Source organism: Hordeum vulgare, chromosome 5H, assembly GCF_904849725.1.
Source record: "Hordeum vulgare subsp. vulgare chromosome 5H, MorexV3_pseudomolecules_assembly, whole genome shotgun sequence".
Classification (NCBI taxonomy): domain Eukaryota; kingdom Viridiplantae; phylum Streptophyta; class Magnoliopsida; order Poales; family Poaceae; genus Hordeum; species Hordeum vulgare.
Genome location: NC_058522.1, coordinates 583,371,399 through 583,388,621, shown reverse-complemented (window position 1 = coordinate 583,388,621; position 17,223 = coordinate 583,371,399). Strand labels below are relative to the sequence as shown.

General features: G+C 41.2%; 1 protein-coding gene across 1 annotated transcript; it reads right to left on the bottom strand.

The window, feature by feature from the left end:
- Positions 1-1,071: 1,071 nt before the first annotated feature.
- On the bottom strand, positions 1,072-15,293 carry LOC123395208 (probable methyltransferase TCM_000336). Its single transcript, XM_045090153.1, has 5 exons — positions 14,975-15,293; positions 14,681-14,895; positions 2,224-2,616; positions 1,877-2,143; positions 1,072-1,781 (listed from the first exon to the last, which is right to left on the bottom strand). The coding sequence occupies exons 2-5, from the start codon at positions 14,888-14,890 to the stop codon at positions 1,440-1,442; spliced, it is 1,212 nt and encodes a 403-aa protein (XP_044946088.1). The 5' UTR covers positions 14,891-14,895; positions 14,975-15,293; the 3' UTR covers positions 1,072-1,439.
- Positions 15,294-17,223: the final 1,930 nt, after the last annotated feature.

Genomic DNA, 17,223 nt, shown 5'->3' with positions numbered 1-17,223 from the left:
ATTGACCCATTCTTTAAATTAGACCGAACGATTGCGGGACGGTCTTCTACCACAGGAACGTGTACGAGCAATTCAAGAGGAAATTACCGGATTCTTTGATGCAGAGGTCCTAGATCCCAAGGGAGAATACTATTGCCCTTCGATTAGAATGGTATGAAATGTTATAGTGTAAAAAAGATGCATATATGCGCATGTAACTCGTGTCTACATTTTGCAATTAAGTACGTTCGACAAAGCACGACGGATGAGATGGTGTAATATATTCGTGACAATGTGCAGTATAGTTGTTCCTTTATTGTTGTGTATGTGCAATCCAATTTAGTGCAAAACAAAAATAAAAAAATGCCCAAAAAAATAAATGAGAAAATAGGGGGCAGCAAAATAGCCCCATCCAATTTAGTGCAAAACCCTAAACCCAAAAATTGCTCAGAAAGAAACAGCGAAGAAATAGCCCCGGTTCGTAATACGAACCGGGACTAATACCCCTCCCCCCCTCGCTCCCATCCCCGCCCCGTGGAAGGCCATTAGCCCCGGTTCGGGGCCGAACCGGGACTAATGGCCCAACCGAACCGAGGTTAAAGGCCATTTTTCTACTAGTGATACCTTCAGTCTCAACAAAAAGCGTAAATAACCACTTGCTCAATAGGCATTTGTTTTTTACCTCTAAATTCTCAATACCTAGCCCCCTTGATCCCTAGGACGACAAATTATATCCCACTCGTAGCCAATGTCAATTGATCTTTCTTCTCCTCCATGGGCACCTTAGGATCTTTTAGCTCAACAACATCTCAAACCCCTTGGGCACGGTTTGACACTTTCATCTTGATAGACCATGCCAAGTAGTTGCTCTTTGTGAGCATATCATATCTAAGAGAAATAGTTACTCTTTTTCCATATCTGATCCATGCTAATAGCCTAATACACATGTATCCGATGCGAATCGTTAGAACCACTAGGTTCTCAACCCAGGGCTCTCGATGTTTTCTCACACACACATGCACACAAGGAAATGTTGTGAAGCTCTTTAGGTTTATTTCAATAGCACAAGCTTACATGTTACATATGAGGTGCATCTCCTTATATGGAGCCTATAGGGCTGGTGCAATGACCCACCTGAGACAATACCGACATTGCGACAATAGCGGAACTCAGAGCTAGCTCATCTAATGCACAACTCATACCCAAGTAGAGACACATCATATATAGCTAGGGATAACTACTGAGTGATGAAATATTCCATGACATCATATTATTCTTGGCTAAGGTTTCATGACGTCCCTCATCATCCAACTCACTATGACTTATTCTTTCTCATGCATGCATATTTTATTATATGGCAAGATTAGTTCTAACATATATTATTAGACCAAACTTTTGGCCTGGAAGAAAGCATGAGATTCACCATTGTCAAATGTGATGTACCTTTAAGTACATGATAATCAAGCCTTTGCAAGGGATACAACCAACATAACATAAGGGCATCTGGCAAGCTCGTCTTGGAAGCTTCCCTCATGGATATACCGCCGCTCCGCGGTCCTCACGAATTCATCCATAACATATCCAAAATGTTGGACTAATACTGGCTCAAACAAAGATCTCAAAAACATTGCGAACTTGTGTGGTGTGTTGAGTGTAGCTTTCATATTGGTTCTAGGATCATTTTCCCGCATCTCTCTGATTGAAAAGGAGCCCTCTTCTTGGATGATCTCTCTTAGTTCTTCGTCGGAAGGTTCATACATTAGCCCATAGAAAGAATCAAACTTCTCTTTATCAATCACACCCTGTTAATATTACCATAAGATCATGAGGTCAAATGCAATACTAGCACCGTCGATTGCAAAAGATAAATGTTAGAAAAGAAAATAAAGAAATGTACCTCCGAGACCATGACACATAGAATCTGGGAAACAATTTCTAAAAGGTAAGGGAATTTTTTGTCGAGTACATTAGAACACCTCCCTAGTAGTGAAATAATAATACGACCTCCTGAGACCAACTCTTTGGCTCTCAGCTCCAGAAAAAGTGTGAAATCCTTCCTGAACTGTTCTGTATAGGCCCCGAGCACTATAGGAAGCCTTTCATGCCTGGAATGCTCATCAATGTCATATGCTGGGATGAGATTCCTTGTTAGTTCTTCTGGAGCCTGTAAAGATAATGTTGTGCTTAAAGAGTTGACGAGTAATGCAATAGGAACGATCCATCAAAGTAGAATCAGACTCACACCTTCGAGAGCCAATGCAAGCTATTGGACGAGCAAACAAGATGCACAGATTCACTAGTGAAGAGCCGCTCATAAAACGATCCTGGTGTGATACCGGTCACGACAACAGGATCGTTGCTTTGACGGAGAGTGACGAGGCTCTTCACCACCGTGTTGAAGTCATTCTCAGGAAGATCGTTAAGGAACACAGAGACTTCTGGTGGTGGTTGCTGGAACTGAAGACAGTGAGAGTGGATTGCCTCAATAGCAACCGACACCAGTGCAAGCGCGTTTGGACCAGTGGAGCAGCCCAAGTCCGCGATCACCATCTTTCCGGACAGCAAGGTGCCGGTGTTGCTGCATAGTTCTACGATGACCGCTTCAATCAGGGCTTTCATCTTCTTCTGCTCAGCGTTCTGCAGTTGACATGTACTTAATCAGAAAAACGAAATCTATCTCTATTCTGCTCAGTTTAAATGTCCGTAATCACTACAAACACGGATGTTGAAAGAAGGCATGCATTTTGACCGGGGCGTTTTTCCAAATGCCTCAAAATGGTGTTTAAGGTGGAGTTTTCTTCTTCTACCTCACAATCTCTTCTTCTACCTCACAATCTCTCGAACCAGTATCTCTCACAGCTCACTCTTCTCTGAATCTCTATCTTCGCTCTCCACTCCTCGTGAAGAACACACACATGCACCAGGGAGAAAGAAACATGACTTTGTCATGAAGCATTTTCTCCATGGTGCATCAGAGTGGCTACATTGTTTCTGTGCCCAACCGGCTGCTTTTTCTCATTAAATTACAAGACTTTAAATAGCGGCACACACGTACTACTACTACTGATCTCCACTCCACTAGCCGGCAGCTTAGGCCACGAGTAACAACCCATTGGCAACGCCCCACGATTCGACCGTCACCCTCCTTCTGAGCTGAATACTCGGTCCACATCTGAGCCTATCTAACAGCTATGGAGCTTGGTCAAGCAACTATGCATGCAACATCTGATAGATGCCCGCACATGCACCCTCTCTATCTTAACCAGGAATATCTCAACTAACTAAACACACTTAGCTTGCATATGCACACGTGATCACAACTCCACGTGCTCACATTGCCGCAGCCTCACGTCTCAAACTCGACTACATGTATGACTCACAAATTCTAATAATCAAAACTTAGCACTAATAACAAGATTAGTTTCGACATTCACCTCCCTAATCTTGTTAATTTATTTCTCTCTTGAAGCCCATGATCGTCAATGTTGTCGGTGTAACACAGAGACGGTCGCCAATGCCATCTTGTCACGCCGATTGTCGTCATTGCCGCTTGCTTCAATGAGAGCCACACCTCCTACACCTTCACCGCGAGCGTGCCACCGCGATACACTCGTTGTCTCATATTCGCCATCGATGCCGCAATTCGCCGATGACTCACCTCCATTTTCGTCACCGGTGCCGCAACTCGCCGATGACTCGCCTCCATGGTCGCCACCGGTGCCACAACTCGCCGGTGACTAAGCTCCATGTTCGCCACCGGTGCCACAACTCGCCAGTGACTCACCTTCATGTTGCCGACGATGACGCACCTTGTCGACGACTCGCACATGAAACTCCTTATGGCAATGTCCTCCGCTCCATGGCCATCACCTCCTTGCCGCCAGTGACACAACTTACGGGGCAACATACCTTTCTCCATCACCATGACGCAGCTCGACGAAGATGGATACACGCATCGGCCGCTAGCAGCATCACGCCGCCAACGGCGTCCACCTTGCGCCGACGACCTCCACCTCACATGGAGTCCGCCGCGCCGCCACCACCGCGTCCGCCAGAACAGCCACACCACCGCGCACCTCAATAGGCCGACACAAGGTCCGGAGCTTTGTTCGGCCGCCGACGAACGCTGCCCTCGCCGGCACGCCTCCGGCATGGCAAAACCACGTCCAAGATAACCATACTCTGATACCAAATGTTGGCGTCGCTTCCTCTTGCAACGCCGCTTTTCTTCTTCTACCTCACAATCTCTCGAACCAGTATCTCTCACAGCTCACTCTTCTCTGAATCTCTATCTTCGCTCTCCACTCCTCATGAAGAACACACACACACATGCACCAGGGAGAAAGAAACATGACTTTGTCATGAAGCATTTTCTCCATGGTGCATCAGAGTGGCTACATTGTTTCTGTGCCCAACCGGCTGCTTTTTCTCATTAACTTACAAGACTTTAAATAGAGGCACACACGTACTACTACTGTTGATCTCCTCTCCACTAGCCGGCAACTTAGGCCACGAGTAACAACCCATTGGCAACGCCCCACGATTCGGCCGTCACCCTCCTTCTGAGCTGAATACTCGGTCCACATCTGAGCCTATCTAACAGCTATGAAGCTTGGTCAAGCAACGATGCATGCAACATCTGATAGATGCCCGCACATGCACCCTCTCTATCTTAACCAGGAATATCTCAACTAACTAAACACACTTAGCTTGCATGTGCACACGTGATCACAACTCCACGTGCTCACATTGCCGCAGTCTCACGTCTCAAACTCGACTACATGTATGACTCACAAATTCTAATAATCAAAACTTAGCACTAATAACAAGATTAGTTCCAACACATGGAGGCCAGCCTATGACGCAACTTTCAGTCAGCCTGAGCCTCTTTCTTCCGTTCTCTAGTTCTTCTTAGCTACAAGTATTTAAGTAGATAGAGAGTACATTAAAGGGCCGAAGCCCACCGTGCCGACCAGGTTATTCTTGCCTTCGTGTTGTGCGGATAGGCTGGAACACAAATAATGGTACTTTCCCATGTATATCTCTATAGCTACTAACATACTCATGCTTTGTTAAGGCCCTGTTTGGAACCATCCAGATTATATAATCCAGTTTTTATAATCTATTATGTCTTCAAACAGGACAGCTTATGATGTAGATTATAAAAACTAGATGGATAGATTATTAAAAACTCACAATCTACTCTATACCAGCTAAAATCAGATTATGGATTGCTAATGACTCATTACCCTTGTAAAGTTGGAGATAATTACATTCCTACCACCACGGCCCTCCTTTTTTTTTAATAAAACAGAGGGCAAACAGATCATTATGCAATGTAAACCTGAATTACAGTTTATATAATCTGACCTCCAAACATGTCCACCTGGATTATTTTTATAAACCAGATTATATAGTCTATCTTCATAATCCAGATTATCATAATCTATTATGGTTCCAAACAGGGCCTTAGTAGCATCAATTTAATTATTGGTCTAGGGCATTTCTGCTCTCGGGTGCATCTGCTCCTGGAGGTAAACAGTAAATTCAGAAAGAATTATTTTTTATGTATAAATGCTTTTGCATGAAAGATGTTTCAATGCATGATGTTGGTGCCGAATTTCATCGTGGTTGGACATCTAAGTATCACTCAGCGAACAAGACAAATTCTGGGTATGTGAGAAAGTTTATTACCGGCACCATTTGGACCGATTTTGTCTTGGATGCCACTAGCTCCTTAGATAACCGGATACGGTCAAATACACTCGAACATCTTTGTAGTATTGGATTTTGAATTTATCACTGGGAGCAGATGATCCTCGGCTCAAAAATTAATACTCGTTGGCCTAGTGGCAATACACTACCATGGTTATTCACAACCGTTCTTGTATTCGATGTTAGGATTCGTCCATGGATCGATCATATGAAACTAGATCAATATATGTACACACAAAGAAACTTTTGACAAGTCCCTGTGTCACACCCCTTCTTTTACTTATTATCTTTTTTCTCGAGTTACAGTCTTATGCAGCCTTACTCTCTATATAAACTAGATGGTTCCCTCCACATTGTTGCGGGAATATTTTGCAACATATTTTGATGTGATTCGTGATACAAAACATGAATATTTGAAGTAATAATATAAAAGGTTGAAACTAAAAATACATAATATTATGTTTGATTACTATACAGTTATGAAAATTCTCATCTATGTTTGCATGTTAAACTGGTTCAGTTTTTCATGCATGCCGTGATGAAGTGAGATGCTTGCATGTTGAAAGACATACGATAGTGATGATGGACATTTTCTCATGCATATCTTATGATCATATGTGGATATGAGAAAACGCTTCATTTTTTCAAAAAGCCCCTACATTTGTAAGAATTTCAATCGCTCCATCTTATCCAGATGCTCAGACGCTCCCTCTCCAACTGTGGCGAGGTGAGGGGCGATGCAGGAGGGAGCGCCGGCGAGCGATCTCAACTGTGCCCGTCGATGTCGATGGCCGGTGGTCGCCTGCCCGCCGTCTTCAAGCGCCTCCTCCAGTTCACTAGCATCTCTGTTGCCATAGCTGTTGCCGTGAAGCCCCTGACGTCTTCGCTGCCGCCTCCGGTCGGCCCGCACGCTAAGGCTAAGCTCGCCCGTGGCGGCGGGTGGGATGCGGCACTCCTCGAGCCGCTCAACGCCGGCCTCCGCGGGGAGATACTCAGGTACGGTGACCTCGCGCAGGCCACCTACGACGCCTTCGACAATCGTTATTGGTCCCGGAACTACGGCACCTGCCTCCACGGCCTTCGTCGCATGCTCCCGGCGCTCGGGCTCGCCGGCCACGGGTACGTCGCCACTCGCCGTGCTCGTGCGAGGGGAGGGAGGTTGCCTACATCTCCATCTGGCCGCCACCGGCCATGCTCGCGCGAGAGGAGCGAGGCCACCTCCATCTGGCTGTCGCCGACCATGCTCGCACGGGAGGAAGGTGGCCGTCTCCATCTGGCCGCCGTCGGATGCATCCACACGGAGGAGTTGTTGCCATCATTATCGTTTCGCCGCGCCGCACAACATCGGCGCCCCGACAAAATGGCTCGCCTTCCCACCGTCGCTTGGGATCCACAGGCCACCCATGGTGAGTCTTCTCCCCCTGAAACCTAACCGTGGATGCCCACCTAAGTAATAGTGAGGGTCATATAATCTGCCATCGATTTGGATAATATAAGAAATCACAAGTCAATTTTTTTTTAAATTGAATTTCATCTTGTGGCCTGAGTGGATGGGGAAACCAATAAGCAACAGCCTCTGAGTGCAGGTGAACCGTGCAACTATCGCTGGGAAGGCCTCAAGGGTGCCGTTGCCAGCTAACACACGTACTGTGATAAACCGGATTAACACATGGAGTTTTGGATTGAGAAGGACCCTATGTAGAAGGAGGTGATGAACCAGTCTACTGGTTGCAGTGAGATGATATCTTCCATGTTAGATCTTTCTTCTCAGTTGTTGTTTCGAGTAAAACTACTTTGTGATCTACTGGTTGCAGTGAGATGATATCTTCCATGTTAGATCTTTCTTCTCAGTTGTTGTTTCGAGTAAAACTACTTTGTGAGCAGTGGCTATCCCTACATGACTTGAAGCTGATGGATTTGTTCCTTTGTGCGAAACTGTTTGGTGATGCTCTATAATTCCTCATATGAGAAGGAAAATGATGATGCTGATTACACTAGATTTATCCTTGATTTGCTCTAACAATTAGGAATTATTAAAAAGGCACTGGTGCAGCCTTTGACTACCAAAATTAACCTTTTCCCCTGTTCAAATTGTCAGATGATGGCCACACATATGGAAACCCGCATACATATGGGATGTTTCCTCAGTTGATGTCATCCTTTAATCAAGTAAATCATGCTGAAGTTTCCAATGGCTTTGGCATGCAAAGCCATCCAAACGTGGAAAATAGATCTCTTGGTTGTGATGAGAGAGTTGTATATGAAGAAGTTCTACAGGTATATAATGTTACAAGTCATTGTAGAGATCGTATATGCTTAATTGCATGGTGACTTTGACCGAAATCTAATTACTATGGATGGTAAACAACACTTTTATGCAGCATATCAGTCAAGATACAAAGGAAAATCTGCCTCAAGGTGCATCGGGTCGGCGATGGGTCTCTGTTAAGCATGAACTGGGCTATCTATCAGTGATAGAAAATGCATGGTTGCTTGTGCTCTCTCTTTACACTAAGCAATGGACAAATATGCCTGCTTACTTTTCCATTTGTAATTGCCTTTTTTCCTAGTGGCTAATCTATAACTGCCCTGTAGTAATCACTTTCTCTTTTTACACCAGCATGATTTAATCAATGGAGTCCCGCTGCTAAAGGATGTGAGAGGTAGTGCTGTCATTGGAAGTTTACTCTTTGAATCACAAGGAGTACATGAGTACATACTTCACTGAATTCTATAGCTCCATTTGTTGACACGCCGGTTGATCAATTTTGAGTTAAATCAAAGTTGTTACTTTTGTATCAGTGTTGAACTATCTTTCTGATGTCCTCTTAGTGTGCATATGAATTCTTGCTAACTATGGGTGCAAACATCGCTTTTGTATTACCAATTCTCACTTTTGTAGCCTGATAAATATTTAGAACAAATCTGAATTCTCGTGGTTTTAGGCTGAACTTCAATACTTGCATCCCCATCTTGGCATCAACGGCAGTGTTGGCCTAAATCCAAACCCTCTTGTTAACATTTCTGGTGTAATTGGGACTAAGGCTCTTGCTTTTGGTCTTGATGTTGCATTTGATACTGCCTCTGGGGACTTCACCAAGTACAATGCTAGAGTGAGCCACACTAACCAAGATCTTACTGCTTCGTTGATGTTGTAAGTTGTTTCTTCCAGTGTTTTGGTGTACTGTTAGCTTTGGTAGATCTGTAGTTGTTTGATTTCTGATCTTAACATGTCGTTTACATTCTACAATTCCCAATTGCCCTTACCAGTCTTTATTGTTAGCTTCTGAATCCGATTATTTTATTGCCGAAGGAGGGTCAAAGAGCACCTGTTTCTGTCTTTGCATGATCTTCTGCATGACGCAGACCTAATTTGGCCTATATAGTATTCATAAATGTAGTACTTATGGTGTTCAATCATCAAATCCAGGAACAAGAAGGGAAACACCCTGGCTGCTTCCCACTACCACCATGTGCAGCTCACCACTGCTGTGGGAGCAGAGATTGCTCACAGCTTCTCGAGCAACGAGAACACCATCACTGTCGGGACGCAGCACGAGCTGGACCCCCTGACCACCCTGAAGGGGCGCTACAACAACTTTGGCATCGTAAGTGCTCTCATCCAACACGCGTGGAGGCCCATGTCTCTCATCACCTTCTCCACCGAGGTTGACACCAAGGCCATTGAGAAGAGCCCCAAGTTCGAGCTGGCCCTGTCACCCAAGCCCTAATGTGGGATTTGCGAGTGCATTAGGATGCTAGCATTTTGGTACCATCGGCTCTTGGTCCAGTGAACAAAGCTTGGACAGACTGAACTTGTAATGCCCAACTTCAGTGATGCGACAAACTTATCTGTCGTTCTTTAGCCTGCTACATGAGGGGTTTCTACCCAGTTGATATGTGCTACTGGTTGTTATGCACGAGCGTATGTGTTTGCTTTGGTATTTATTGCGATGTCGTGAAATCTGAATGCCACTTGGATGTAATATGTGTTTGTGTTTGCTTTTGGTCTTTTAATCTGCAAAATGCTTCTCAGAGAAATCACAAGACAAACCACTTTTGCCTATGGTTGATTTGATCTAGCCATTTGCTTTCACCCATATATTTGCTAGATGCAACCAACCATCTTGTTCTGGTGCCCTTTGAATTTAGTGCTAATTAGATACTCCTGGTCCATATTAATTGGATTACTAATTTAATTGTAATAGGACTCCTAGCTGACTTTTGCCCTGTAGCCATAAACTGAGATTAGTTGCATGTGTTGTCGGATATGCACGTAAAGATCGTTTAGACATCAGATTGGAAAGTTAGTGTAGACAGTTAGTCATGTTGGGGATTGTTCTCCGACGTTAGAATTTTCTGTTAGGACTTTTGCAGCAATGACGTTTGCTGTACAGCACACTGCTCTTGAGGACCCGTCAACCAAAAAATGTACTTCCTTCGTTTCTAAATACTCCATCTGTCCCAAAATTCTTGACTTAAATTTGTTTAAGGAGGTGAGGCGGCGAAGGAGGAAGGGGCAAGTAGCAGCGGCGTTGCAGGTGGGCAGGGAAGATCTCTGGGAGGGAAGGAGGCGACGGTGTGCGAGCTAGAGGTTTACGGCGGGGGCGTGCGATAGGGAGGGAGAAGCCTCGCCCCTCGACCTGGAGTAAAGGGGAAGAAGAAGGACCCAGATTCTTCTTGGATGGCTCGGCCATCTGATCCTGGATGAAGGGCCCAGATTCTTCATGTCAAGACGGCCTGTCTTTTACATTTTGTTTTTTATTTTTTTACTTTTTGTTTTCCTTTTTTGTTTTTTTTCTACTTTAAATAATTTGAGGCTTCACAAAAATTTCAAATTTTTTAAAAAGTGGGAATTTTGAAATAAAATATTTAATAAATTATAAAATGTTTGTGGATTCAAAAATACTCGCGATTTTACAGAGAATGTTTGAAATTTTGAAAACAAATATTCGAGAAATCAAACAATGTTCATGATTTTTTTAAGTTCATGAAGTACTTTTTATAATGAAATTGTGTAAATTTTTGTCAATTCTAAAAATGATCATGAATGGAAAAATATTCTAAAAGTTCAAAAAAACAATGGTTTGTGATTTATAAAATAGTTTTTCATTCATAAATATTTATTGATTTAAAAAATTATCACGTATTTTTTTGTCCCATTGCAACGCACGGGTCCTTTTGCTAATAATTATTTAAGTACAGAGGAAGCGAGCAAGTATATACCTAGTTAGTGGCCGACCTGGGAATACGGCAAGCCCCAGGCCGTCCCAAGCCATCTTCGAGCACTATAGCTACAGTACATCACTATAGCTACAATACATCACTGTAGCAACGACCAATGAAGAAAACTGCATCCACACACCACACACCAGGCAGCTGCCCGGGCTGCCTGGGCCTGAATCCGCATCTGTACGTAGTAATATGACTAGCAAAAAAACTCGTGCGTTCCAACGGAAGAAAAAATAACACACGTTTTGAACACAATATATTTTCACATGTCATCACATTTGTGTTGTCGACGATGGCCTCAGTGCTCACACAACGAAAACGTGTTTAAATGTACAATCACTCGGAATAAGATGAGAAATATGTTGTTTCTTCCCACGAGATTTTCCAAAGGTGTGCATGTGTGGTTAACGATGTTTTCTTTCCTGTCAATTTGGTTTTAATTTAATGGATATTTATTGCAATTCGTATGGTCGCCGGAAAGAGAGGAAAAAAAAGGACCGTGCACTACAAATTAAGTTTGCACCAAAAATAATATTTAAGAATTATTCAACAGCTAAAAATAACATCCTATTTAGATTTTACACATTTTTTCAATCAAATTTCATATATAACATGTTAAAATCGGAGTTACGGTTTAAAAGATATGGATAATTTTGTTTTACATAAAATATGGATTGATTAACTAAAAAGTCAGGGTTTTTTTTGTTAAAATAAAAAAACGTTTTGGCTGACTTAAATAGGGACGGCGGGTTGATTACCTGAAACATCAGGGATTTTTCTGAAAAATGCAAAAAAAAAAAGCTTCGGCTGTGACTAAAAGATGGACCGCGGGTTGATTATCTAAAATTGTGAGGACTTTTCTGCAAAATGATAGAAAACGGTTCGTTTTGATTTAAAATTGGACTGCGGGTTAATTACCTGAAACTGCGAGGGCTTTTCTGCAAAATGACCGACGACGGACGCCAGAAGCGCTGCGCGCTTTATTATTAGGGGAGAATAAGTATTTTTGGCACGTCATGATATTATGCAAAAACCTCTATGATTTTTTAAGTCAACCCGCAATCGATTTTTAAGTTAGACTTTCGTTGTTTAGGAAACCTCTGATATTTCTGGTAATCAACCGGCATAGCAGTTTTGAGGTTGCATTTCGCTTTTGCAGTAAAGCCCCAGATAATTGGGTTAATAAAATTGGAGTGCACATCAAGTGCCTTTTGAAATATCCATATCTTAACAATCCGAAGTCCAAATTTACCATGTTACTAGTATAGTGACCGTGCTTTGCTACGGAGCCATAAAGCACACAGATCTTAGTTGTAAGAGCAATATAACTACAAGTTTGCGAGTGCAATATGTAACACTAAATAATTGTTCAAATTATGATTACATTATCAATCGTCGTTGATTTTATTTATATAACACAAATATAGATAAAATATGTCTAATCGTCAAACGATATTATACTTCACACAATAGTTGGGCTCTAGCTGTTGCATTAGAACATCTACAGCCGGACCCATCAAATGACCCCTCATACGTTCGCGGACGCGCCCGGTAAATGACCGGACAGGAGAGAGAAGAAAAAAAAAATGACCTAACTGGATCCCTCATATTATCCCTATACGTCCAGGACTGTCCGCAAGCCCTCATATTCATCTTAAATATGAGGGGATATTTACAATGTCCAGTCATAGATGCTCTTAGAGCTGACGTTATCACCAGAATGGGCAGGTGCAAAGGAGCTAGGACCGTTGGTTCTCGTCACACATACACGACAGATTAATTAACAGAAGCAACCCTTGAGACTTGGGAGACGACGAGGTTTTGGTCGGGTGGGTGCATAGAGAGCTCGTTTTGGTGCACCGCTACAGGAGGTAGCCATGTCAAAAACAATATAGAAGGTGGCGGTGGGATTAGTAGGCATATCCTTAAGCCAATGGGAGAAGCATACAGCTCAGTACAGTGTCTCGTAATTTAATAGACCTACAGTGACATGCATATAGGTTGTGGTGGTGCGATGGTTCCGAGTTCCAACGTTGTTCTGGGTGAACTCACCACAACTGGGAACTTTATAATAGTAGAGATATATGGAATATTATTAGAAAAACGTGTAGAATATAAATATCATGTTATTTTATCGGTCAACCGTTTTAAAAATGCTATGTGGAGTGCAACCTTAATCAATAGTGCATGGTTTGTCTTTCTTTCATACCGGTGCCGTTTTGGATTGGAAATGAACACCCCAGCAAAACTAGGATTAAACACGGAAAAATAATCTATAACCATGCATGCACACCTTGCCGAAGCTCACGGAAAAAACATATTTATCATTTTATGCCGAGATATACGCCTTAGGATTGACAACATTGAAATAAGTTGTGATTGTGTTAGCACTGAGGCCACCGTAATCGAGGGTGGTAAGAAGGATAAGTGCAACACTAATGGGATGTTATGTATTGAAAGAATCAATGTGGACCTATTTGGGTCTTGACTGATGGTTATTGGGCTAGCATAGCATTGTATTTTTGATAGACTATTTTGCTAGTCAAACTTAGAGCATGGTTAATAGTATAGCCAACTGCTGGCTATAATCATTCTTATAACTCACCTTATAGCTAGTTTGTACAATAGTTAGCTGTAAAAGAGTACTACTTTTATCGTATATGGCCCACCTTTCATTCTCACAAAGCACTTAGGAGCACGTGCTAGAGCTGGCTCTTCACGAAGAGCCCGCTTCCCTTCTTTCTCCTCTTCTCTCTCATCTAACTCAGCAAAAATATAGTATTTTAATCCTTACAGCCTGCTGACTGTACCTTATTGTACTTGCTCTTACATGCCTATTAGCAACATGGCACGCAAGTCAACTCCAATATGACTACTACACCACGTAGAAACCAAGTTTGGTACACATGGAAACTAAGTAATTTAGTAGACAAGATTATCTATAACCATTGTTTAAGAATTTGTATAGTTAATTGGTTAACTTAGTGACTAATACCTATTTGTAGGGTCACCGAGTAGCCGATAAACTAACAAATTATTCGATTAATTAGTTAACTTGGATATTATCCTATTATTCCCCTATTCGCCACACAACCAAGTAGCTACCAGTTAACAATTTTCTTAACAATGTCTATAACAACCTCTTTCTATTTTTGACTTATCATTTACTTGTGCGCTTTCTCAATGTAGATTAATATCTTGTCAACTCATCTATCTTGCACTGCAAGTTGTCAAATTATTGACTAGCTTTTTTGCAACTAATTTAAATATACCTCGGACAACCCAACCATGGTTTCAACTTTGTGGAATACACGACCCTGTGGACGTCACCATCCAATCTAGCGAGATACATGTTGGTTACCTTCTAGATCACACCACCCTATGGACTACACCACCCACTCTAGTCTCATGTAGAGACATGGACTCACTGAAAAGACTCACCTTCACTCGTTTACCACATCCACATCCTTGAACTTGTCCCTATGCTCGAGACAATTAGATGACTTGGACGTGCGTGATTGTATTTGTCCAAAGTGTAGAAAATGGACGATGCTTTTTAAGAAAACACTTCAAAAATGATTAGAAGGTGTTTTTTCTCCTTTGTAGGCACTTTAGATTGCCTTGTAATATCAACCACGTTGTGTTGAATATAACATATATTATGAACAATTCTAGGTGAGAAAGTATTCGAAAGCGATGTTTCAGGAGACCGTAGTAACAACACTACCACATTAATCAATAAAGGAGAAAATACCTGAATACTAGAGTTGTGGGCATAACTAGTTTCCCCATGTCCTTGATTCATAATCGGCCCCGTTTGATTGCAGGCCATTGATTTGCATGTAGCAGGCCCAACCTCCGAAGACCTTGAACCGAAGAGAACAAGATTAGAAATGAGATGCTGATGATGCCCTTTAGTTCGACCTTTTATAAGTTGTTGCGGCTGCTTTCTTGGTGGACCCATAGGCGCTGCTAGGAGGAACATTGAATGAAAGATTTGGTCAAATTAACATCAAAAAGTAAATGAGGAAGTTAAATTGCTAATAACCTGATTTTAGGGACGGTACCAAACGACGTCATAGCCATCCGATCCTAATCTTGTGGCTGATTTCAATTGCCTTTAATCCCATGATGATTTCGATCCGTTTATTGCTTATAATCCCTCACTGATTTGGCTCCTTTTATTGCTATTAATCCCATCACTTTGCTCACTTTATTGTGGTTAATCCCAAAATCAACTCCGCATGGATTTCACTCTCTTTATTGTGGTCAACCCCATGATTAATTCCACGGTGATTCTGTTCTCATTGTAAAGTTTAGTCCTCGACGAAGAGCATCAATATACATGGGGTACCTCATTTTACCTAGGCATCAATAGGGCTGGGAATTCGGTTTATATGTTTATACGATTCAGTTTTATATAATTTCGGTTTTAGAGAAATAGAAACCGAAATAGATATAGATAGATATACATATATATAGATATAGATATAGATATAAATATAAATATAGATATAGATATAGATATAGATATAGATATAGATATAGATATAGATATGGATGTGGATATATATAGATATAGATATGGATATGGACTATAGTTAAAATACAACCTTTTACTTATATATAACCATTTTTTAAAATTCCTAGAAACATATGAATATATATATATATATATAAAAGAAGGTGTGTTTCTCTGTTTTTTGGTCCATTCACCGGTGAACAAAAATCTATCCGGGGTGGTACTAAATTTTTAAGTGTCCATCTCCTAGAAAACAAAAAACGATTTCTGTAGAATTTGGAACGTGGGTCGCTTACGCCAAACCCCGCCCACTGATTTTTCTGCCCACGCAGCTAGGAAAACACTATTTCCCGCACAACGTGGTAAATAGTTAGTACTTATCATGGGCAGCCACAACTGGGCCTGCCTATTTCAGCTTCTTATTTTGTTTTTATTTTTATTTTTCTGTTGTTTTTCCTTTCCTTTTATGTTTCTTTTTTCCATAAAATTATATATATACTTTTAAATTTTATGTAAATTTAAATTTTAAAAATGATTCAAAATTTAAGAATAAAAACACTAAAATTTTGAAAATGTTACCATTTTTCGAAAAACAATTATTTTAAAAATGCAGGAGTTACTAAATCATTTTTTTATTTTACTGAATATTAAAAAATTCAAAATATTTTTCGCACTTAATGTTTTCTTTTTTTTTAATGTTCAAAACCCATTCGCGATTTTGAGAATTGTTCACATACGAAAAAATGTTCATATTTTTAATGTTTTCATAAAATGATTTTTAATTACGATAATTTTTATTATTTCGAATTGTGTTCGTGTTTCTCCAAAAATGTACGGAGTTTTCAAAAAATATTTGCATTTTCTAGAAATGGTCAAGATTTGAAAAAATCATGCTTCCAGAAATATTGGCAGGTCTTAGTAATAATTATTATTTTGAAAAGTTCAAAAGAATTATTAAACAAGAAAAAATGTTTCAAATCTCACACTACAATATGTACTTAAATATTTGTGTTGTCCATGAATTAGCAGGACGCGTTTGTTCGACTGGTTAGCAACACGTGGTCGGATCTTTGAAGTCATGAGTTCGATTGTTCAAGGCCTTTAAAAGAATTACTTGTGCCTTACAAACAGAGGTTGTTTTGGTGCCCGTAGTGGGCTGGCCATGATAAACTCTGATAAAGTAGAGACATTCATGCCTAATTATAAGCTGATTAAGCTAATGAAACGAGATTTATGCATAGAGTTAGCAATCCATCCGATTACACTGTCGTATGAGAAAGTGGTCGAAACAACCATGCCCGAAGGTCACCAGGCAACCACCAAGCAACTACAACACCGATATGGAGGTGGATCTAGCCTAGAAGCAAAAAAGGCACGAGTTGGGTGTCGCTGTCACACCGACCAACCCCATCATTATCAAGATCTCAAAGGACAAACATGACCCGGGATAAGAGTGCAGGTCCTCGTCGTGGAGACTGTTTGTGGTGTAAACCTTAATTATTTCTCATGTTTCTTCTCATCGAAACAATTCTCTTCCATTGCAACGCACGAGCGTATTTGTTAGTCCAATATTAAGTAGACAAAATGTGTTTTTTTGTTTTGCAAAAAAAAACAATTTGCTTGAATCAAGATTTGAACACAAGACTTAACAAAACAATACTACAAACATTAACCAAATGACGTATATAACACTTATGTACTGCATCATCGCACGACGCAATTAATTTATATCTCATTTATATCTTAGATTCCCTACCGTCAAAAGCTGTGGCGGT

Coding starts and splice junctions, on each gene's coding strand:
- LOC123395208 (XM_045090153.1), bottom strand. CDS start 14,890: ATGGGTCCACCAAGAAAGCAGCCGCAACAACTTATAAAAGGTCGAACT. Junction 2,617..14,680: donor CCCACAACTCTAGTATTCAG/GTATTTTCTCCT, acceptor TGTCAACTGCAG/AACGCTGAGCAGAAGAAGAT. Junction 2,144..2,223: donor GCTTGCATTGGCTCTCGAAG/GTGTGAGTCTGA, acceptor TTATCTTTACAG/GCTCCAGAAGAACTAACAAG.